The following is a 25,909-nucleotide window of genomic DNA, read 5'->3' as shown; positions in this document are numbered from 1 at the left end:
CTAACCACTCGACTCGAGTACCCAAGTTACCCGTCCCAGCCCTACCACCTCCAGTGAAGTTTGAGCCATTTTTTTTGTAAACCAAAAAATGAAAGGCTCAATCATGCCTGCTTGTTTCTCACGATTAATTTTATATAAATAAAAATCTACTACATGCAGACCTGAACACATCTGACACTACATGCATATGCCTGGAAAAAGTTAAGCACCATACTTTTACTTTTGGAAATATCTACATGACATTGACCTTCCATTGAAAACTGTCTTAGATACCATTGATGACTAAGTGAGTGAGTGAGTTGGGTTTAAAGCTGCTTTTAACAGTATTCCAGTTATATCACGGTGCGTCAGCTTAATGTGGGAGGAAAACCCGAATAGATGCAAGTCTCAGATGTTCACTGATACCTGATGAAAAGTTGGTATAAGAACACTGTATGTTCCTTCAGATCAGTGTTCGAAATTGGGACTAGTCCTACAGCCCTTGCTCAATAGTTACGGTATCATAGGGACCAGTAGAAATTTGCCAGTTTTAAGGGTTTTGTTAAATGTTATCATTATAAGGACTAGTGGACGAAAACTGTTAGTTTCTGTCACTGCAGATGGTTGCAGTGAGCGAGGTTTTACGTTGCTTTTAGCAATATTCCAGCAATATTGTGGCAGGGGACACCAGAAATGGGCTTCACGCATTGTACCCATGTCGGGAATCGAACCCGGGTCTTTGGATGTAACGAGCGAACACTTTAACCACTTGGCTGCCCGACCGCCCCCCAGATGGTTGCAAGTAGAGGACACATCCCATAATACCAAGAAGAGGAAGCAACTGAAAGGTTCATCAAATGACTAAAGCCATGGACTTCATGTACTTGCTGTATTTCAGTATTTGTGTGTAACTTTGTAAACAAACACAAACGTGATTCATCAGAAAATGACACCAGGATACAATTTTTACAAATTGCTATTTGATATGGAAATATATAAACAGTAAACTACATTTATAACGAACACGCTTATAAAGAACTCACTGATATAATGAATTTAGTTTTTAGTCCCGGCCATTTGTTGTTTATATGCTTATAACGAACTACGGTTATTACAAACTAAAACTAGTGGTCCCTTTCAGTTCGTAATAACCGTGGTTTACTGTAGTTAGTGGTGCTTCATTATATCCTGGTATATATTTACAGTTACATGTTACAAGTAACCAGTTTTGTGTATCAGTGAGCAGGCCCAACACTATCAAAGGTTCATCTGTGTAGTTTGTAACCGGCCACTTAACTCAGGAATATTCCTGCTTTATGACGACAGACTGTAAATAATCAAGTCTGAATCAGCCAATCCTGTGATTGAAATTGTGAGGAATGATACCACCTGCAGGGTAGAACGACACACAATCGACCAAATCACCGAGCCTGACCACCTGATCCAACTGGTCACCTCTTAAGTTAGAGATGGTTGGTTTGTTTGTTATTTAACGCCGCACTCAGCAATATTCCAGCTAAATGACAGCGGTCTGTAAATAATTGAGTCTGCACCAGACAATCCAGTGATTAATATCATGAGCATCGATCCACGCATTTGAGATCGATGACATGCATCAACCAAGTCAGCAAGCCTGACCATCCGATCCCATTAGTCGACTCTTATGACAAGCATAGTCGTCTTTTACGGCAAGCATGGGTTGCTGAAGACCAATTCTACCCCGGATCTTCAGGGGGTCCTTAAACTAGAGGGGCGGTAGGGTAGCCTAGTGGTTAGAGTGTTCACTCGTCATACAGAAGGCCGGGGTTCGATTCATACATGGGTACAATGTGTGATGCCCATTTCTGGCGTCCCCACCCGTGATATTGCTGGAATACTGCTAAAAGCGATGTAAAACCACACTCACTCACTTAAACTAGCACAGGTTGCTGGGGACCTGATATGACCTGGACACCGTTCCACAAAGCGATCTTAGCGCTATGAATATCGTAAGCCAGTGTTAAATCATGGGAGTTACGACCATCTTAGCGCTAAGACTGCTTTGTGGAACGGGGCCCTGGACTCAGGGTGGTAATATACACTGTAATATTTGGCAAAATAGCTACAAACATCAAATTAAGTTCTGTGTTTCAGGCATAATATAACCAACGACAACAAAATGTCACGGTTTTGAATCTCATTCAATGTTTCGAGATGCACTGAGTAAAATAATTTTCTTGTCATTCGTTTCGAGGTAAAGTACATTATGCATTTTCATTGTGCTTCAGTGTATCATGACACGAGTCTCACAAAAATGACCATTTTTCTATAATTCATGACAAAATAATTACATTTATCACAATGATAGACACATTACATAAGGAAGAGCATTTATGGATGTCAACTTCTATATTATGAGGAGCACGTTTATATGGAGTATATACTTACTCAGGTGAATAAATCCTATGAAGAACATATATATATATATACATTAATTCGCTTCCTTGTGTGTATCACTTCTAAATGCCATACAAACACTTTGTAACATTGTTCTGTAGTGGAATGCTGCTCATTGTGAGACTGACAAAGCCTATTGTTTCTTGATTGTTTCTTGATTGTTTCTTAACTGTTTCCTCTGCATCATCTTCACATCCAACTCAAAAATTTATAACCATTTCATTGTATCATTGTCTCCTTATAAATATACATACACATAAAACATGAAAATATTCATGGAGGCTCTTCAAAGTGACACTGGTGAATAATGCAATATTTTTTACCTTAAACCAAATCTTCAAGACAATAAATGGCCATTAATCTGTAAACGTGATGAATTTGAGTCAATAACAGCAGATGTCACACTGTACCAGGGTTCTACCTTGCCCTACAAAACTAGGGTATATTCTGCATGGTGTAATATACTTGTATGGCTTGCATTGAGAACAAGGTCACTTGCAGGACTGTCTTTACGACTTGAAAGAACACACGTCACTAATGTCAAAATGGTCTACTGTTCTGATCAATCTTTATACTTGTATGACTTGCATTGAGAACAAGGTCACTTGCAGGACTGTCTTTACAATTTGAGAGAACACACATCACTAATGTCGAAATGGTCTACTGTTCTGATCGATCTTTATACTTATATGGCTTGTGTTGAGAACAAGGTCACTTGCAGGACTGTCTTTACGACGTGACAGAACACACGTCACTACTGTCAAAATGGTCTACTGTTCTGATCGATCTTTATACTTATATGGCTTGTGTTGAGAACAAGGTCACTTGCAGGACTGTCTTTACGACGTGACAGAATGTCGAAATGGTCTACTGTTCTGATGAGGCTGCAGAACGTAGTCTGGATGCTGTTTTCCTGACACCTCATCACAACTCCTTGGTATCTCGCAGCAGTTCCCTCTCGGCATTGTGTCGTGCATTCATCATCTTCATGCGGGCTTCCTTGAAGGCATCTGACAGAGACAAGGAAGGTATCAGTAATGGTCGAAACTTACAAAACACAAAATCATGTTCTAACAGCAATACTTTGACAGCCTGAAATACAACTGGTCCATCGCAAGTGCCAGGTATTACAGCCACATAATAACTGATGCTGGTACCTGTCAAGATCCGGGGTCAAATAGGTCTTAAGGAACCCATGCTTGCCGTAACAGGCGTATGTTTGTCATAAGAGGTGACTAATGGGATCAGGTGGTCAGACTTGCTGACTTGGTTGATGCATGTCATCGTATTCAAATAGTGTAGATCAATGCTCATGATGTCAGTTACTGGATTGTCTGGCCCAGACTTGATTATTATTTACAGACCGCCATCATATAGCTGAAATACTGTTGAGTGTGGCGTTAAACAAACAAACTAACAAACTGATTCTGGCAAACTACATGGGAACCTATATTGTTTCCTCAAGACCATGAGCTCCATGGAAACCGTTCATAACAATGGCCCCTGGGAAACTGTTCCCAACAGAAGACCTATAACAATGACCCCAGGCAAACTGCTCCCAGCAGAAGACCTATAACATTGACCCCTGGGAAACTGTTCCCAACAGAAGACCTATGACAATGACCCCTGGGAAACTGCTCCCAACATAAGACCTATAACAATGACCCCTGGGAAACTGTTCCCAACAGAAGAACTATAACATTGACCCCCGGGAAACTGTTCCCAACAGAAGAACTATAACAAAGACCCCTGGGAAACTGCTCCCAGCAGAAGACCTATAACATTGACCCCTGGGAAACTGTTCCCAATAGAAGACCTATAACAATGACCCTAGGGGAACTGTTCCCAACAGAAGACCTATGACAATGACCCCTGGGAAACTGTTCCCAACAGAAGAACTATAACAATGACCCCTGGGAAACTGCTCCAAGCAGAAGACCTATAACATTGACCCCCGGGAAACTGTTCCCAATAGAAGACCTATAACAATGACCCTAGGGGAACTGTTCCCAACAGAAGACCTATAACAATGACCCCCATGAAACTGTTCCCAACAGAAGACCTATAACATTGACCCCCGGGAAACTGTTCCTAACAGAAGACCTATAACATTGAACCCTGGGAAACTGTTCCCAACAGAAAACCTATAACAATGACCCCAGGCAAACTGTTCCCAACAGAAGTCCTATAACAATGACCCCTAGGAAACTGTTCCCAACAGAAGACCTATAACAATGACCCCTGGGAAACTGTTCCCAACAGAAGACCTATAACAATGACCCTGGGAAACTGTTCCTAACAGAAGACCTATAACAATGACCCCTGGGAAACTGTTCCCAACAGAAGACCTATAACAATGACCCTTGGAAACTGTTCCTAACAGAAGACCTATAACAATGACCCCTGGGAAACTGTTCCCAACAGAAGACCTATAACAATGACACCTGGGAAACTTTTCCCAACAAGGGACCTACAGAATAAACATGGGGAACTGTTCCCAAAAGGGGAGCTATTACTTGAGCTCCTGTTAAACTGTTCCCAAAAAGGGGAGCTGAGAACATGCGAAACTGTTCCCCAAGGGGAGATATACCTTGATAACACGTAAAACAGTTTCCAATGGGGACCTATAGCATGAGCTCCTGGGAAACATTTCAGCTCCACTTGGTCACAGGGGACTTTGAGAACCTAATTCTGCCTCATTACCATTCAGCATCACATACAGCCTTGTTGGTATCCCAGTTTACTGTATTGCTTGAAATTACAGTGAAACTCACCAATGACGTTTGAAATGTTGGCTTGCATGGCGGTGATTCTGCAAAATGAAACACAACAGTTAACTCGTTGTACATGTAAGGTCTCCATCAGCAGCAAATTTGATATGAGCCGGACAAATGTCAAGCTATTGCACCTCCAAGGATGAGATATTAATTGTAAATAAAGGACAGTTTGTGTGAAACCAGTGCTTAATGCATCCAATATGGAATTACGGCCGATTTGTGGCATTGGGAGGACGCAGTGACACCTACCCCAGGTTGTCCAGGAGGGAGCCCACAGATCTCTTGTTGGCCTTCTTCTCCATAAATGCTCTGAAACATATCACAAATACACTTGTCTGAGGAAATAGTATCTCATGGAGTGAGTGAGTGGGTTGGTGGGTGAGTGAGTGAGTGAGTGAGTGAGTGAGTGAGTGAGTGAGTGAGTGAGTGAGTGAGTGAGTGAGTGAGTGAGTGAGTGAGTGAGTGAGTGAGTGAGTGAGTGAGTGAGTGAATGAGTGAGTGAGTGAGTGAGTGAGTGAGTGATTGGATGGGTGGGTGGTTTGGGTGAGTGAGTGAGTGAGTGAGTGAGTGAGTGGGTGTTTGGGTAGGTGGGTAGATGAGTGAGTGAGTGAGTGAGTGATTGGGTGGGTGGGTGAGTGAGTGAGTGAGTGAGTAAATGAGTGAGTGAGTGAGTGAGTGAGTGAGTGAGTGAGTGAGTGAGTGAGTGGGTGTTTGGGTGGGTGGGTAGATGAGTGAGTGGGTGAGTGAGTGAGTGAGTGAGTGAGTGGGTGAGTGAGTGAGTGAGTGAGTGAGTGAGTGAGTGAGTGAGTGAGTGAGTGAGTGAGTGGGTGTTTGGGTGAGTGAGTGAGTGAGTGAGTGAGTGAGTGAGTGAGTGAGTGAGCTGGACCACCCAATCCTTATTCTAGTTTGTCCTTATGACAGATATAACGTGCTAATGCCCGATCCGGACCTAAAGTGCGAGTTAAGTGTATTCTACACCAAATGAACCATCTGCGATAAGCTTCCTTTTATACATACCACTCAACTTGTCATAGAGATATGTCACTTCATTTAATTACACACTTGACATATTATGACAATCCCTTTTGTGTATCATGGAAAGACATAAATATCCCTACCAAAAGAAGAGTAAATATATGATATATTCAAGCCATCTTAAGTGTACCCAATGAACCATCTGCTTTCTGCTTTATAATAGTGGATGATTTGTGCAGCACGTTTAATGTGGGAAACATTCACAAGAGACTGACATGCAGGTGAAGACTGACATGCAGTTGGACAAGCTGCAGGAGATGTGACGCCTACTTTATATGACAGACAATAGGTCCCAGTGAGTACAGGGGCTCCTACCTGGACTGCATGATGACATTCAAGCGGTATGTCAGACTGCCCGATGTCTCCGTGTGAAATCCAAACTTGCTTAGGTGGCTGCCCTGGAACATGTAAAAGGTGGAGGGTTAATATAACCAACAGGTGGAGGGTTAATGATGTAACCAACAGGTGGAGTGTTAATGATATAACCAACAGGTGGAGTGTTAATGATGTAACCAACAGGTGGAGTGTTAATGATGTAACCAGTAGGTGGAGTGTTAATGATGTAACCAACAGGTGGAGTGTTAATGATGTAACCAACAGGTGGAGTGTTAATGATGTAACCAGTAGGTGGAGTGTTAATGATGTAACCAACAGGTGGAGCGTTAATGATGTAACCAGTAGGTGGAGTGTTAATGATGTAACCAACAGGTGGAGTGTTAATGATGTAACCAACAGGTGGAGTGTTAATGATGTAACCAACAGGTGGAGTGTTAATGATGTAACCAGTAGGTGGAGTGTTAATGATGTAACCAGTAGGTGGAGTGTTAATGATGTAACCAACAGGTGGAGTGTTAATGATGTAACCAACAGGTGGAGTGTTATTGATGTAACCAACAGGTGGAGTGTTAATGATGTAACCAACAGGTGGAGGGTCAATGATGTAACCAACAGGTAGAGGGTTAATGATGTAACCGACAGGTGGAGGGTTAATGATGTAACCAACAGGTGGAGGGTTAATGATGTAACCAACAGGTAGAGGGTTAATGATGTAACCAGTAGGTGGAGTGTTAATGATGTAACCAACAGGTGGAGGGTCAATGATGTAACCAACAGGTAGAGGGTTAATGATGTAACCAACAGGTGGAGTGTTATTGATGTAACCAACAGGTGGAGTGTTAATGATGTAACCAACAGGTGGAGGGTCAATGATGTAACCAACAGGTAGAGGGTTAATGATGTAACCGACAGGTGGAGGGTTAATGATGTAACTAACAGGTAGAGGGTTAATGATGTAACCGACAGGTGGAGGGTTAATGATGTAACTAACAGGTGGAGGGTTAATGATGTAACCGACAGTTAGAGGGTTAATGATGTAACCAACAAATGGGGTGATTTTACAAACATTTCAACTGATTCAACACAGAGCGAGTGACTTGGATTGAACATTGCATTGATCAGTCCTTCAGTTATATCGCAGCGTGTCATCTTGATGTGGAATGAAGTAGGCCCGAAACCCACGAACACATGTATGGTGCTGACAAGCCTTGAAACGCGATCTTGGGAACAGGTTTGTTTGTTTGTTTGTTTGTTTGTTTGTTGTTTAACACCACACTCAGAAATATTTCAGCTATTTGATGGTGGTTTGTAAATAATCCAGTATGGACTAGACAATCCAGTGATTGACAACATGAGCATTGATCCACGTGATTGTGATATGATGACATGCATCAACCAAGTCAGCTTAAGACCCGATCCCATTAGTCGCCTCTTACAACAAGCAAACTCCCATTTTAAAACAAGCATAGTCACCTTTTACGAAAATCATAGTTGCCTTTTACGACAAGCATAGTAACCTTTTACAACAATCATAGTCGCCTTAACAACAAGTATAGTCACCTTTTACGACAATCATAGTTGCCTTTTACGACAAGCATAGTCACCTTTTACGACAATCATAGTTGCCTTTTACAAGCATAGTCACCTTTTACGACAAGCATAGTCACCTTTTACGACAATCATAGTTGCCTTTTACGACAAGCATAGTCACCTTTTACGACAATCATAGTCGCCTTTTACAAGCATAGTCACCTTTTACGACAAGCATAGTCACCTTTTACGACAAGCATAGTCGCCTTTTACGACAAGCATAGTCACCTTTTACAACAAGCATAGTCACCTTTTACGACAAGCATAGTCGCTATTTACGACAAGCATAGTCACCTTTTACGACAAGCATAGTCACCTTTTATGACAAGCATAGTCACCTTTTACGACAATCAGAGTCGCCTTTTACGACAATCATAGTCACCTTTTACGACAATCATAGTCACCTTTTACGACAAGCACAGTCGCCTTTTATGACAAGCATAGTCGCCTTTTACGACAATCAGTCACTTTTTACGACAATCATAGTCACCTTTTACGACAAGCATAGTCGCCTTTTACGACAAGCATAGTCGCCTTTTACGAGGCTGCTGACCTGGATTTTCACAGATCAGGTTTACTGGTATTATCAGATAAATGTTCTACAAGGACAAAACTGACCTCAACATTAAAATTTTCATACCTGCATTATTCACTATTCAGACTGCATTACATGAAGACTTCAAATCGTGTACAACACAGGAAATAATACAACATGACACCTTTGTACATGCTGCCTGCATCAACTCACATCAAACGTGCTAGGCACTGCCGCATAGGTAGGATCCTCCAGTTCAGGAGACCCCCCAATGAAGAACCTGCGTAGCTGGGCTGAGATGGACTGTCCGACAGGGCGCCAGCAGTGACTGGTTTCATGGTACACACCTGTAACAAGGAGAGGACAGTGGTACTGACCCAGTCACGTGAGAACAGATTTGGAACACACAGACCAATGGGTGACGTTTGGAGCATCTACCCTATCAGTCAGGCCATTGCTGAGAGACAGGTACACGTATATAGTATATGGAATAATGTGAGAAAAAACATAATTTTGGGTTGAATCTTGACAACAAGGTTTAAAACACATCACTGGTTAACAAAATGATGTTGCCAGGTTTGTGGTGGCCATCTTGGATTTAAAAATGGCCACCAGTACTCATCCACTGTCCGTCACATTGCAAAATGTAATTGTCTTTGATACTGTCACTGATAGGCATGGTACACAAGGGTGGATCTGGCATTTTTAAAAGAGAGGGGTCCAAAATTACAAAATCCTCTCTCAGTGGGGGTGGTGGGAGAAAGTTTCAAAGGGTTGGGGATGGGGAGGGGGTTGGTCAGGACCCCCTGGACCACCCTCTGGATCTGCCTGTGGTAGAACAGATGAAAACTCCTGTACTGCCCTTTCTAGTGATGTACAATAGTACTGAATTGCACATATCATAAAAATTACATCAGCTGACTATGATGAATAAATAATCATTACATCACATTGTTGCATTCAGTGAACGCCATAGAGTGCCTAGTGTGGACTAGTATGGTGTTACAAAGATTTGTGTGGAACATGTGAGACAAGCATGGAGAACCTAAAACATGCTCAACTCCCAGACCCCGAATCCAAGACAAGTTTGGGGTAACAAAAACCTTATGAGTCCCAGAACAGCCATGGATTTATTATTTATAAATGAGACTTATTCAGGCTCAGAATTATGTAAGCCTAATGATGCCTCTGTGGTACCATAATTTTATTTATTACAAATCAAAATGTCTTGTTTTTTCAATTATTTTCTTGTTACTTTGAGTTTTTTCTTGTTATTTCAAAAACTCGAAATTTCGATTGTTTACTTGTTACTTTGATTATTTTTTTATTATTTCAATTATTTTCTCGTTACTTTGATTATGTTTTCATTACTTCAATTATTTTCTCATTATTTAAAGTTTTTTTCAAAAACTCAAAATTTTGATTACTTTCTTGTTACTTCAATTTGAGAAAATAATTGAGATAATGAGAAATTTTAATTAAAAAAAATTAAAATTATATATAAAAGTGGCACCATAAGGCTTTCGTACAGAATAGCGATGGATGTACAATGGAGACCTACTCAGCTCCAGAATAGCCATGGATGTACAATGGAGACCTATTCAGCTCCAGAATAGCCATGGATGTACAATGGAGACCTATTCAGCTCCAGAATAGCCATGGATGTACAATGGATGTACAATGGAACCTACACCTACTGAGAGACAACATGGGGACCTATTTAGCCAACACATCCTTGGGTATAGATCCCGAGGGATTAAACATGAGGTACATACCTGGTTTGGAGGGTACCTGTAGATAGGTGTAGCCCTCAGTGCGGAACCGGTGCCAGGAATCCAAGGACAGGACCTCCACCAGCACGATGGGGAAGCTGGGCAGCTCATCTGTAATAGCACCAGTGAGTCAGTGACTTAGATCACTATTTTGATAGTATCTGGGCCCTAAACCACCTAGTGTATTTATGCTAGGACCTTAATTAATGCAGGTTTAGAAATTAACGCTAGCCCACTAGCCTGGGACTAGTACAAATTTCCCCATTGTTTTAACATTACAGGAGTATTTCATCTTTACCCGGGTGACCGAAGAATTTGAGTTTAGTTCTAACACTGATACTACCGATGGTTAATAGTACAGCAGCCATGTCTACTAAACAACGTGATTTGAAGTGAAAGTGGTCATAACTCACAGTCTGCAATATTCCAGCTTTAGCAGCCTGCATGTAATCAAGACTGGGATAAGTATGTCATAAGACTGGGCTAAACAAAGCATGAGCAACGATCCATGATACCAGAGTCTGATGCCATGAGATCAACCAAGTCACTGCCACCCAATCCCCCATCTTGCTAGTTCCCATGACAACCACAAGGTACTTGGGACCTATCCTGACCACGCCCCTGTTCCACAAGGCGATTTTATGGGAGTAAATTTGGTTTGTTTGGTTGGTTGTTGTACTCAGCAATATTCCAGCTATATGATGGCGGTCTGTAAGTAATCCAGTCTGCACCAGACAATCCAGTGATTGACATCATGAACATCGATCCACGCAATTGGGATACAATGACATGCATCAACCAAGTCAGCGAGCCAGATCACCTGATCATGTTAGTCACCTCTTATGACAAGTATAGTCGCCTCCTAAGGCAAGCATGGGTTGCTGAAGACCTATCCTACCCCGGTTCTTCACGGGTCCATCGAAGTAAAAGATCAGACTTAAATGTGATTGACGTGCTCCCCTCTCCTCACCTTTCTCCTCCTGTTTGATGGAATCATTCTTGTAGAACAACTCAAAGCTGAAGGGGAAGCTGAAATGTGCCACATTGTCCTGAAATAAAATAATCGAAGTTGTCACCCGCACAAACAACAGACTGTCAAGGCGGCCATGGCCTCGTTAGTGGCATCATACCTGTGGTACCCAATGGTAATTCCAGGTGAGAATTGGTCCCCAGCATCCTATACTAGTGACTTAATGGATGAGTCAGGGATCAGTTCTAACCCAGAATCCCCACATGGTAGGCTAGTATTCAACTGTGAGACTATCAGGTTTAGAAGAATGGTGAAGTGTTTTGCCAGACACTGGCATTGACTGAAACTGTTATGGAATGCTAACAAGTAGTTAAAGTACTTTCATTGCCACAGAGTATAGGAAATATACGTACGATGCCTTCCACCTTTGAACTGCAGGTCTGTGTGACCCAAGACAGAGGCTGGAACCTGTCAGCAGTCCAGTCTGTCAACACACAACCCATGATGGTTAGAGGTGTTCTCATGTGTTCGTGCTTTGTCAAATAGGCTCAGGTGTGGCCAAATGTGTTCATGGATGGTTTTATATATTCAGGTGTGTCTAAATGTGTTTATGTATGGTCAGATATGTTCAGGTGTGTCTAAATGTGTTCAGGTGTGTTCGTGCTTTGTCAAATAGGCTCAGGTGTGGCCAAATGTGTTCATGGATGGTTTTATATATTCAGGTGTGTCTAAATGTGTTCAGGTGTGTTCGTGCTTTGTCAAATAGGCTCAGGTGTGGCCAAATGTGTTCATGGATGGTTTTATATGTTCAGGTGTGTCTAAATGTGTTCAGGTGTGTTCGTGCTTTGTCAAATAGGCTCAGGTGTGTCTAAATGTATTCATGTATGATCAAATATGTTCACATGTGTCCAAATATGTTCAGATGTGTCTAAATGTGTCATGTGTGGTAAAAAATGTCTAAATGTGTTCATGTATGGTCAAATATGTTCAGATGTGTCTAAATGTGTTCAGGTGTGTCTAAATGTGTTCATGTGTGTCTAAATGTGTTCATGTATGGACAAATATGTTCACATGTGTCCAAATATGTTCAGATGTGTCTAAATGTGTTCATGTATGGACAAATATGTTCACAAGTGTCCAAATATGTTCAGATGTGTCTAAATGTGTTCATGTGTGTCTACATGTGTTCATGTGTGTCTAAATGTGTTCATGTATGAACAAATATGTTCACATGTGTTTAAATGTGTTCAGATGTGTCTTAATGTGTTCAGGTGTGTCTAAATGTGTTCAGGTGTGTTCAAACATGTTCAGGTGTATCTGAAATACTGACTATCTCATGTTATGTTACACAGTGTGAAATACTTTTCACAAAAGAAGAATTCTTCTGAATCACTGATACTGAAGTTGAAGATCTCAATGTCACTCGACTGTACTTTCCTTAACATTTGAAGTATACCGTATTCGACGTAATAAGCGCCCTGCTCTAATAAGCGCCCACTGCGATATTTGTTAATATATTGGCTGGTGAACAATCTCAATTAGCACCCCTTCCAATTGATTAATGTACACAAGACTTATTTATTTGTGTATAATACGCACTCGTATGTTATATGCACCCTTAATTATGGGCAATTAAATTCTGGAAAAATATATCTGTCGTATATAAACATTTCAGGCTGTCGGCATAAACCACGAAATTTACGATCTTTCAACTCAAAATAATATTCTAATAAGAGCCCCCTATTTCTAATTTTGAGAGCGCCCTGGGGGCTTATTACGTCAAATACGGTAGTCTATTTTTGAATAAAATGATATACTGCCTGATGAGAATAAGAGATGATAGCAACTCACGTTTTGGCAAGTCCACAAAGAAGTGCAAGTAGATATCGTCAAACTGGAAGTCCCTGGCTGACTCTGAAAAACAGGATCTCACTTCCAGATGTTGGGGAGGGACTCAGCAAATCCAGGTTAGAATGGATCTTCAGCAACCCATGCTTGCCGTAACAGGCGACTAACGGGACTGGGTGGTCAGGCTCGCTAACTTGGTTTATGCATGTCATCATATCCCAATTGGGTAGATTGACGCTCATGAAGTCAATCACTGGATTTGCTGGTCCAGACACGATTATTTACAGACCGCTGTCATATAGCTGGAAAATTGCTGAGTGCGGCGTTAAACAACAAACAAACAAAACAAAAATTGTAAGACAATCATCGGTTGCGGGGACCTATTCTAACCCAGAAAGGCGCATAATACACACTAGGTATGGTAGTAGGTAATTACAATCAACAATGACAGCAAGAGAGGAGGATACAGTTTCATGCTGCTTTTTAATGTGTTCCAGAAGGATCACAACAGATAACACCAAGATGAGGGCAAATTAAATATTGTTGATTAAAACCAGTATTCTGAATACCATTGTAGGATTATTTCATTTCTAATTTCGATAATATATATCTTTCATGAAATCTATCTCTCTCATTGCCCAAATATGGTAATCTGGGAAAAATTAACAAAAATGTTAATATATTTAATAATAGTCCTTCTACAAATATCAATCTTTGTACAGTTATAACATGATGCTACAGAGAAATGTACAAAATGCCAACACATTATATTTAACAGATTAAAGTGGGCCATCTTACCAATCTCTCCAAACACTGCAAGTCTCAGAGCATCCTTCGGAGGCTGCAAAACACACAAACATCAAGCTGCTCACATAATAACTATAACATACAAAACTAAAATATTTGTGTGCAATGACAAGCTAAAATTGCTTGAATTCCCATACAACAAAACCATGAGTAATTTCGGCCCAAAGCGGAGTTGAATGTACATTTCCGACTATATCATGAATATGTGTTTATGAATAACTATTAAGTCGTGATGATATCAGGTGTTTGTGAAAAAGGTGATATATATAGTGGCAACCATCACAAACACATGCAAAGGAAAGCCAATTGTCCACCCGAAAAAAAGAAAGGAGTATATGGTCAAGTAAAAATAGGGAATTGCATCGGACATCATTCTTGACACTGATATGTCAAACTCACGCGCTTGAATTCCGAAATTGAGGTGCAGAGAGAGTGTTTTTTTCTTCAAATTTGTGAAGAGGATGATTGGTCATCTCGCCAAGCATTGTCCATCTTCTGTTTGTTTTGTTTGAACATTTTCAGAATCCTAATGATATTTACATATCATGTAAAATGGCTGACTATCTTTTTACTTCTGTCACAATCATGTTTCTTTGTTTATTGTGGATAGTTCTACCCGGTTACAGGGGGCACGGGTGGCCCAGTTGTCTAAGGCGCCACGATTCGCTGTGCAGAGTTGCGTCCCTTGGGCACGCCAGAAACCTATGATTGTGGGTTCGAATCCCGGTTCGCCCCGATTATGTTTCTAGGTTTGTCAGCACCCTTCCCGTGCTCGTGGGTTTCACCGAAGTGGTAAACGTCTGAGACCTGCATCACTTCGGGCTTTCCTCCCACATTAAGCTGACATGCCGTGATATAACTGGAATACTGTTAAAAAGCGGCGTTAAACCCAACTCACTCACTCACTCTACCCAGTTACCTACCGCCTCAAACTCCAGACCTACACAGGCCTCCAGGAAATCCTTGTGACGACTGTAAACCTGTAACACACAAACATGAGATTTATCTTACCTCCATGGCAGAACGTTGAGATTTGATTGGTTCATGTGATCTTGCGTAACCCGCCTCAGACGGAAATAAGTTTCGGAATGGGACAATAAAACCTCATATCCCGCCATGAAGAAAACAGGCAAGACGTGGATTCCTTAGTGGGGGAATAAATCTCCTACACCCCTCTCCGAAGCAAAGAACTGCTTATTGTTTACGAATCAACGAAAGTCACGTGACATAGCACAAATAAACATAAGCTCAATCGAACAGCTGGTTTCAGTCTGTTTTCAATTTTAACAAAATAAAAAATTTAATTATTTTAATCTTGCTGATTGAAAGTTGTCAGCAAGATAAATTTGTTGTATCAGGACCACGAGGGTACATTTGGTTTTATGTGTACCCCTGGCTCATGTCATGATACCTAACACAGGACGCATAAAACCACATCTACCTCTCATGATACAACTACAACTCATACTAGAGTCTCAATGACATGTAAACTTGTGAGGCTAAAAAACAACACTTTTGGTTCTCAGGCACCGCCCAATCATCATAAAGTTTGCCGTACGTTTCATTTAATTTCTATTTTAAAAGACAAAAACAAAAAATCCTTAAATATTCCAAGTCCAATGGTAGTCAAATACTGTATTCCAGTATCTTACTCCTCAAGGAATACATTTATGTAGGGAGTCCCTTTCCCAGGGTTGGTTTCAATAACAACAAAAGAAAGAAAAGAAGGACACCGCTTGCCCGCACTATATGTTTAAAAAAACATTGCCTGAGAACCAATTCTTTTTTTTTAAAGCCAAACATACAAATATATAGTGTCTCAATGACATGTGGTCTGCAACACACAACCACTGTCTATAGCAGAGTGTACTCTTGACACACAGAAAATACGTCTTTCAGTCCTGAAGATGTAAAATGTACGTCAGACTTGTGCGTAGTCTACATCTTGAACATAATTTGTGATCTTTTAGAGACCCACTCACCTCCCTGTACATCTTTCTCTCCCTTTCCTGCTCCTGTCTGAAAAGATATATGTCTCAATGATATACTGTGTCTCGGTGACATGTCTCAATGATATACTGTGTCTCGGTGACATGTCTCAATGATATACTGTGTCTCGGTGACATGTCTCAATGATATACTGTGTCTCGGTGACATGTCTCAATGATATACTGTGTCTCGGTGACATGTCTCAATGATATACTGTGTCTCGGTGACATGTCTCAATGATATACTGTGTCTCGGTGACATGTCTCAATGATATACTGTGTCTCGGTGACATGTCTCAATCATATACTGTGTCTCGGTGACATGTCTCAATGATATACTGTGTCTCGGTGACATGTCTCAATGATATACTGTGTCTCGGTGACATGTCTCAATGATATACTGTGTCTCGGTGACATGTCTCAATCATATACTGTGTCTCGGTGACATGTCTCAATGATATACTGTGTCTCGGTGACATGTCTCAATCATATACTGTGTCTTGGTGACATGTCTCAATCATATACTGTGTCTCAGTGACATGTCTCAGTGATATACTGTGTCTCGGTGACATGTCTCAATCATATACTGTGTCTCAGTGACATGTCTCAATGATATACTGTGTTTCGGTGACATGTCTCAATCATATACTGTGTCTCGGTGACATGTCTCAGTGATATACTGTGTCTCGGTGACATGTCTCAATGATATACTGTGTCTCGGTGACATGTCTCAATGATATACTGTGTCTCAGTGACATGTCTCAATCATATATATAGAGTTCTCAATGATATAGAGTGACTCAATGATACAGAGTTCTCAATGATATAGAGTGACTCAATGATACAGAGTTCTCAATGATATAGAGTGACTCAATGATACAGAGTTCTCAATGATAAAGAGTGACTCAATGATACAGAGTTCTCAATGATATAGAGTGACTCAATGATATAGAGTATCAAGATGATAGATTGCAACTCCATGATACCAAGTGTCTCCATGATGTATAGTGTATATTGCTACATGTATTCAACTTACCTATTCATGGGTTTTGAGGAGTGTTCTATTGTATACTCAAACACCTCTGGAAAGACAGAACGTCAATATTTCAGGAATATTTCCAAACAAAACATGTACTGATGCAGTTTCCATCTGCAGTCAAACTACATCTGGAGCATCATGTAAAGCTAATCAAAGTTAATTCAGTTTGAGTTATTGAGTGTCAGCTCAATGGGGGAGGAAAGCCCGAAGTGATGCAGGTCTCAGACATTTGCCACCCTGGTGAAACCCACAAGCATGGGTATGGTGCTGACAAACCAAGAAACATAATCGGCCTGAATCAGGATGTGAACCCACAATCATAGGTTTCTGGCTTTCCCAAGGGAAGCAACTCTGCACAGTGAATTGCAGTGCCTTGGACAACTGGGCCACCCGTGCCCCAAATTTTGGGGTGATTGAGTGAGTTGGGTTGGACACCATTTTTAACAGTATTCCAGTTTTATCACGTTGTGTCATCTTAGTGTGGGAGGAAAGCCCGCAGTGTTGCAGGTTTCAGACGTTTACCACTTTGGTGAAACCCACGAGCATGGGTATGGTGAACAGGAATCGAAACACACAATCACAGGTTTCTGGCCGAATTTCGGCGCTTAGGAAGCCAGGCTACCCGTGCCCCCTGAATCTAAGAGCGAGAGTATAGAAGAAGCAGTAGTAAACTCATACCTCTACCGACGGAGACTGTTTCTATTAGATACGGTTTGCGTCCTCTGTTGAAGTCAGGTCGGATGCTCAGAACACCATTAGCATCAATTTGTAGCATGCACATGATATACTCGTCAGACTCATGGGCGGCCCTGAAACAAAGCATGTTTGTTTGTTGTTTAACGCTGCACTCAGCAATATTCCACCTATATGAGTGAGTGAGTGAGTGAGTGATTGGGTTTAACGCTGCTTTTAACAGTATTCCAGTTATATTGCGGCGTGTCAGCTTAATGTGGGAGGAAAGCCCGAAGTGATGCAGGTCTAAGATGTTTACCACTTCGGTGAAACCCACGAGCACGGGTATGGTGCTGACAAACCTAGAAACATAATCGGGGCAAACTGGGATTCGAACCCACAATCATAGGTTTCTGGCGTGCCCAAAGGACACAACTCTGCACAGCGAATCATGGCGCCTTAGACGACTGGGCCACCCAGAAGGCAGTCTGTAAATTTAAGCAATGAATACGATGGCAAGTATCAACCAAGTGAGTAAGTTGGACCACCCAATTCCGTTAGTTACCTCTAATGACAAGACCAATTCTAACCCGGACCTTCGCAGAAGAAAACAAAGTTCAGTAAACTACGGTTATACTGAACTCAAGGGGACCACTAATTAGCATGAATGTAGTTTACTGTATGTGTCAAACAGATCAGGTAATGAAAAGGAACTGCATACTAAACATACACACTGCCCTGGTTGACAGAGTTACTTACGTAATGAACTAGAAACTGACCAAGAGCATCCTTGCACCTGAGTGCTCTGTTGTGTGCTCTTTTGAGGGGATGGGCTTGGGGATAGATTTTTGTTTGTTTGTTCATTGTTTAACGCTGCACTCAGCAATATTCCAGCTATGTGACGGCGGTCTGTAAATAATCAAGTCTGGACCAGACAATCCAGTGATTGACGATCCACACAGTTGGGATACAATGACATGCATCAACCAAGTCAGCGAGCCTGACCATCCGATCCCCTTCGTCACCTCTTACGACAAGCATAGTCGCCTTTTTGGGCAAGCATGGGTTGCTGAAGACCTGTTCTACCCCGGATCTTCACGGGACATGAGGATAGACTAGTGGGACATGGGCGAGCCATCTTCCCGAGGCAGGAGAGTTAACTGACTATAAAAGTCCAGTTTCCACCCTTGCCGAACTAGGCTGGTATTATGGAGTTACATTTTGGCTGGACTAACGAGTCTATGCTTAGTCCAATAAAAATCGCGCACCGAAATCGAAATCTGGTTCGTAAACTGTCGAGCAGATTTCGGTCGATTGCAGGATTTGTAAAGCATGTGCACCGCCAACTCGTTGTCAGCAGATATTTTCCAAATCTTTTCACGGTTTTAATCAAGGTGCTCATGTGATTTGATGCATTTCGCCATGTAAGACCCGTTTTATCACAATATAGATCATTATTATCGATCAGATCGCCCTGACCGGACGCCACCATTTTGTGTGAAGCAAACGCAAGTGATATGAGAGGTGGAATCTGATTGGTCCATAGGAGAGGCTTAGAAGGGACATAACTGGTAATAGCCACTGGTGGCGCTACGATCGAGCCCAGTTATTCCAGCCTAGTTCGGCAAGGGTGAAAACTGGACTTTTAAAGAGTTTACTCTCTTGCCTCGGGAAGATGTGGGCAAGCAAGACTGGATAAACCCAGACATCGTTACTTACATAACTAAACAGTCAAATCGGTGAATGACTACACAAGATCAATGAATAATCAACAAATTATATTGAAACACACAGTTTTAACTGCAGTCATAAATGTCCAGAATTTTTTAAGCTGTCAGGGATTTGGTGTTTTATGACAGGTATCCAGTCCACACAAGTCAGATCACCCTTGACAGAACATCCTTCTAGAAACTGTCACGTCCTTGAACAATCAATCTTGCCATGTTTGTCAACAACAAAGGGAGGTAACTCTAATAACATTTCCTGTTACAATTTGGCCACCACAGCAGCCAAGATTTTACCAGTGTTTCAATCCTTTCCTGCCACTGACTATCACTACGAAAACTTACAGCAATCTCAGCTGCCACACAACAGTATCCTACCCACCTCTCCCTGGGACTGAGGTCTCCCATGACGTACATCACCTCCATCGGGGGAGCCTCGATGTGGTTCTTCCTCCTCAAATCCTGTGATGGTGATGCGTCTACCACGTTGATTTTCGGGACTATGCCGACCCCTCTGCAAACAAAATCTGTCAATGAATGACATTGAACAAAGCTCATGGATTTTCATGAAATCCAGCATTATCCAAGTACTTAAATGAAAGGAAAAGAAAATGATTCAGTATTACCAGTGGTAGAAACTAACAGTTTCAGTCCACTGGTCCTTATAATGATAACATATAGCAAAACCTTTAAAAATGACAAATTTTTACTAGTCCCTAGAATACCTTTACTATTGGGCAGTTTGGCAAGGACTATAGGTTGGTTGGTTTGTTGTTCAACGTCGCACTCAGCAATATTCCAGCTATATGACGGCGGTCTGTAAATAACTGGACCAGACAATCCAGTGATTAATATCATGAGCATCAATCCACGCAATTGGGTTTGATGACATGCATCAACCAAGTCAGCGAGCCTGCCCCCCCGATCCCGTTAGTCGCCTTTTACGACAAGCATAGTCACCTTTTACGGCAAGCATGGGTTGCTGAAGACCTATTCTACCCTGGAATCTTCACGGGTCAGGACTATAGGACTAGTGCCAATTTCTAACCCTGATTACCAGGGTAATCAACATTTTATACTGTAATCATGATGATCACCTCTCTTTGAGTTGTCGACCCCCGACCCTGCGCTGGCGGACATGGGACATCTTCTCAGCAAGAATCGTGGATCTCTCCGAATTGGATGTGGTCATGAACTGCACGGCCTAAAGACAAGGGAAGTTATGCAGAAATGTCACAAAAACTGTAAAAAGCAGGTGTTTTTCAAAATTTCTGGCAGAAAAATGTCTATTGAAATGTCAGTTGGTACGTTCTCAGATAATGTCTTACTGATTACAAAGTCGTGTTTGTTTGTTGTTTAAAGCCACACTCAGCAATATTCCAGCTTCATGACAATTACTTGTAAATAACTGAGTCTGGACCAAACAATCCAGTGATTGATATTATGAGTAACGAACCACACCATCGGGAAACTTTCATATGCTTTTGTTTGTTTGTTTGTTCTTAAATGCCACATTAAGCAATATACCAGCTATATGATGGCAGTCTGTAAATAATTGAGTATGGACCAGACAATCCAGTGATTAATATCATGAACATCGATCCATGCAATTAGGATACGATGACATGCATCAACCAAGTCAGCGAGCCTGACTACCCGATCCCATTAGTTGCCTCTTACAACAAGCATAGTCGCCTTTTACAGCAAGCATGGGTTGCGGAAGACCTATACACAATAGGACAATATCTATATCCCAGACACAATAGGACAATATCTATATCCTGGACACAATTGGACAATATCTTTATCCTGGACACAATAGGACAATATCCATATCCTGGTCACAATAGGACAATATCCATATCCAATACACAATTGGACAATATCTATATCCTGGACACAATAAGACAATATCCATATCCTGGTCACAATAGGACAATATCCATATCCAATACACAATTGGACAATATCTTTATCCTGGACACAATAGGACAATATCCATATCCTGGTCACAATAGGACAATATCCATATCCAATACACAATAAGACAATATCTATATCCCAGACACAATAGGACAATATCTGTATTTGGGGCACAATAGGACAATATCTATATCCAAGACACAATAGGACAATATCTATTCCCAGACACAATAGGACAATATCTATATCCTGGACACAATAGGACAATATCTATATCCTGGACACAATAGGACAATATCTGTATTCTGGGCACAATAGGACAATATCTATATCCAAGACACAATAGGACAACATCTGTATTCTTGGCACAATAAGACAATATCTATATCCAAGAGACAATAGGACAATATCTATTTCCCAGACAGAATAGGACAATATCTATATCCTGGACACAATAGGACAATATCTATATCCAAGACACAATAGGACAATATCTATTTCCCAGACACAATAGGACAATATCCATATCCTGGAAATTAAGTTTACAAAATAACCATCTACCTCCTCTTCGTGTGAGAACTTGTCATCGTCAGTGTAGGTGAATATCCGGTTGGTGGGCTTCCCTCTCTCTCTGCAACACAAACAGTGCAGCTCTCAAAAACGTAGAGAATAATCCACAAGCGAGGAAAGAGTGAGGTTTCGTGCCATTTTTGGCAACATCACGGTGGTTGACGCCAGAATTGAGCAAATGGGCGTCTGACATTTTGTACCCTTATTGGGATCTGAACTCGGGCCCTCAGCATGATGAGCAAACACTGTAACCAGGAGGCTTACCTTATTCCCCTTGTAACTAAATTTTAAAATTTTAAAATTATTCAGGTATTAATTCTAATTCAAAGTAGTGTGTGAAAAAAGCTCTAAAATGGAGACATGATACAGGGACAGGTAATTATTCAAGCTCACATGACCCTTTGAATTCAGCACAAATATTCACACAAATACATCCCAGTACAGTATCATCGGATTATAGGTTTTTGGACATCATACATTTTCGGACGGCCATGTTTATCACAATTACAGCTGCTATAACAAGGGTGTGACATCACACAGACATTGTAAATTCTGAGATGATGGCTTGTTTTGAAGATAATATTGTCTTTTACAAGTGAGTGAGATGTTTAAGGTGTTTTACAGTTCTTGTGATTTGCAAGAAAACTATGAACGTTTCTTTAGCGTCCGAAAACGCGTAACACAGGGATACTAATATATCTCACTATAGAGCTGAAAAATAAACACAAGACACTTTCTGGCAATGAGTTTTCCATGTCTGATTTCTGGATGGTTTGATGCATATAAACAAGTATGTTATGACAATGAATCATTTTCTTGATGGTCTTTGGACAAACATGAAATGGTGTCATGCAAGGACATTTTACTGACAAAGCTTCAGAACCGTCGGATAGTTTCTTCATCAAGAAACGGGAGAGTGACTTACATGATTTTAACAACTTGATCGTGGTAGGTCTTTTCTCGTATGTTGAAGCAGTTGGCCTCTTGGTTGTACAACTCAACCTCCCTCTGAAATATAAAACTCCATCTTAAAACAAATACACACAAAGTCAAATGAAAATTCAGTGAAATTGGTTAAACACAGCTCTGACTAATCCAGATCACTGTCAAAACCAGACCAGGAAACTGCCACTTGAATAACTTGTCATTAATCTTGTGCGCAAATATCATGACAGAAAGGGAAGCAACTCCAACTAAAATATCAATAATCCAGACCACTGTCTAAAAATGACCAAATTTTCAGCACCACACAAGTTCAGTTAAGACAAATTCCACAGCATACAACAAATATATAGGTTAATATTCACGTTTCCTGGTGGCCGAGTCGTCAAAGGCGCCAAAATTTCACAATGCCCAAAAGGGACCTGATCCTCCATTGTCCTTTCTGTTTGTGAAATGGTCCTTATATGACCATAGATAAACTGAGGTATTAACTTGGTCCTTGAAATCTGTATCAAATTTGGCTTATCTTCGGTCATATACGGTTCAAATCACAAGTGCATATTTAACATTCACCTGACTGAAAATCTTTTCCTGCCACTTTATGATAATTTCTTCCTCGTCCACCAGCTTGGGCTGTTTCCCCATCTCTCCCATCTCCACACTGCCCTCCTTCTGTTCTTTGGCTGCTGCGGATGGGACGATACTTGAGGACGTCACTCGCTTCAGCCGAACTCTGCAACATCAACATCTAGTTTCATTTGTCCTCAAATAATAATAAATAAACAAGACAATTACCAAACATGTGCAACACTAATTGGTTGATTGAATGTAAATCATCTCCAGGGCTCGATTTAAGGAACTTGATTTAACTGGCACCAGGTGCAAGTTGACATAAAGATCTTGTTGCACCAGGTGCAAGTTGACATGAGGATCTAGTTGCACCAGGTGCAAGTTGACATGAGGATCTAGTTGCACCAGGTGCAAGTTGACATGAGGATCTAGTTGCACCTGGTGCAAGCTGACATGATGATCTAGTTGCACCTGGTGCAAGTTGATATGAGGATCTAGTTGCACCAGGTGCAAGTTGACATGAAGATCTAGTTGCACCTGGTGCAAGTTGACATGATGATCTAGTTGCACCAGGTGCAAGATGACATGAGGATCTAGTTGCACCGGGTGCAAGTTGACATGAGGATCTAGTTGCACCAGGTGCAAGTTGACATGAGGATCTAGTTGCACCAGGTGCAAGATAACATGAAGATCTAGTTGCACCTGGTGCAAGTTGACATGATGATCTAGTTGCACCTGGTGCAAGTTTATATGAGGATCTAGTTGCACCAGGTGCAAGTTGACATGAGGATTTAGTTGCAACAGGTGCAAGTTGACATGAAGATCTAGTTGCACCTGGTGCAAGTTGACATGATGATCTAGTTGCACCTGGTGCAAGATGTCATGAAGATCTAGTTGCACCAGGTGCAAGTTGACATGAGGATCTAGTTGCACCAGGTGCAAGTTGACATGAGGATCTAGTTGCACCTGGTGCAAGATGTCATGAAGATCTAGTTGCACCAGGTGCAAGATGACATGAAGATCTAGTTGCACCAGGTGCAAGTTGACATGAGGATCTAGTTGCACCAGGTGCAAGTTGACATGAGGACCTAGTTGCACCAGGTGCATGTTGACATGAAGATCTCTTGCACCAGGTTGCTCCTGGTCCAATAAATTAATAAAATTTGAAACATACTTGATAAACTAATCTAGCCAAGTAAAATCTCAGATCTCTGATGACTGTGTCATGCGTCATGAATTACACATAACCATAGGAATTAGTGATACTGTATGATTAATAAAGTTTAGAGATACTGAGTGTGTTCAAAAATTGATGTTATGTGGACAAGTAAGGATTAGTCTGACACAAATTGATTTTTTTTACATGCACTTGGTGGACCTCAGGAAGATCATGTTTTGACGTACTTCACAGGTTCGAGTGATAATTAACTTGAAGACAGATTTATATTCAATTAGAAATTCACTCATGGTGAAAATGTGTGTACTCCTGAACAACTGAACACCAGGACATTACAACTGGAAAAAATATTTTGATGCCAGGGAATAATTCTGCAAAGCAATCTTAGTGCTACAATTGTAGTATGTATGTGGTAGAGTATGGGTGTTGCTGTAATGAGTTGCAGTCATAAAACAGAGCATTGTAAAACAACTGTATCCTTCCTATAACATTTACTGTTGTGAAACCTGGTTTGACTCAAATATCATGCATGGAAATACACAAAATCTGAGAATACTCTCTATTATACAAGCTACAAGGAATAACAGATTACATGTACTGCATGAAATAATTTTGTAAGTTCCTTATATAGATCTGACAGAGAGGCATATATTCACCCATCAATGATATATTTTAAATTAAAATCTAATATAAACACTGAAAGAAACAAACAACATCAACAACTGACATGACATATGGAAGGTATGGGCAGACTCCATTGATAGGGTTGACTTGGGTTATGGTCTGGCGCCAACCTAAAGACAAGAGATGGGTATGGTAAATGATTGATTATTGATCTCTAGGCCCTAGACCTTATTGATGATCAAGTTTCGACAAGTTTGATTTGTCTTAATTTTATTATCGAAACTACGCCATTGACATTTCATGACAGACACACAGTACATAGTTCCTATGATCGTATACTAAGAGAGCAAAATCGACGCACTTGATTTGTAGGTTTTTGATGGAGTCATTCGATCTGTAATATGCAGTTCCCACATCAGGCTCATAAAGATCCGCCATTTTCTCGGAATGTAAACATAACAGTACCGCAGATACGTTGGACCAGATGACGCGATAAAATGATACCACTATTGTAGATTTATCATATTTACATAAAGTGAGGAATCAATCAAATGTGTGTCTCATTAGGCAGTGTTTACATTTATCATATTCATCT

General features: G+C 41.0%; 1 protein-coding gene across 1 annotated transcript; it reads right to left on the bottom strand.

The window, feature by feature from the left end:
- Nucleotides 1–1,937: 1,937 nt before the first annotated feature.
- Nucleotides 1,938–25,758, bottom strand: LOC124140210 (Meckel syndrome type 1 protein-like). Its single transcript, XM_046507646.2, has 20 exons — nt 25,676–25,758; nt 23,517–23,676; nt 22,927–23,009; nt 21,993–22,062; nt 20,606–20,712; nt 19,891–20,022; nt 17,791–17,921; nt 17,110–17,155; nt 16,068–16,104; nt 15,009–15,065; nt 14,077–14,119; nt 13,282–13,344; nt 11,844–11,914; nt 11,431–11,509; nt 10,464–10,571; nt 8,902–9,035; nt 6,543–6,625; nt 5,442–5,501; nt 5,190–5,227; nt 1,938–3,425 (listed from the first exon to the last, which is right to left on the bottom strand). Exons 1-20 carry the CDS (start codon nt 25,750–25,752, stop codon nt 3,340–3,342), a joined length of 1,665 nt encoding a protein of 554 aa, XP_046363602.2. The 5' UTR covers nt 25,753–25,758; the 3' UTR covers nt 1,938–3,339.
- Nucleotides 25,759–25,909: the final 151 nt, after the last annotated feature.

Source organism: Haliotis rufescens, unplaced genomic scaffold (assembly GCF_023055435.1).
Source record: "Haliotis rufescens isolate VD_foot unplaced genomic scaffold, xgHalRufe1.0.p SCAF_15, whole genome shotgun sequence".
In the NCBI taxonomy this organism is placed as follows: Eukaryota; Metazoa; Mollusca; class Gastropoda; order Lepetellida; family Haliotidae; genus Haliotis; species Haliotis rufescens.
This window is presented reverse-complemented; position numbering and strand designations above follow the sequence as displayed.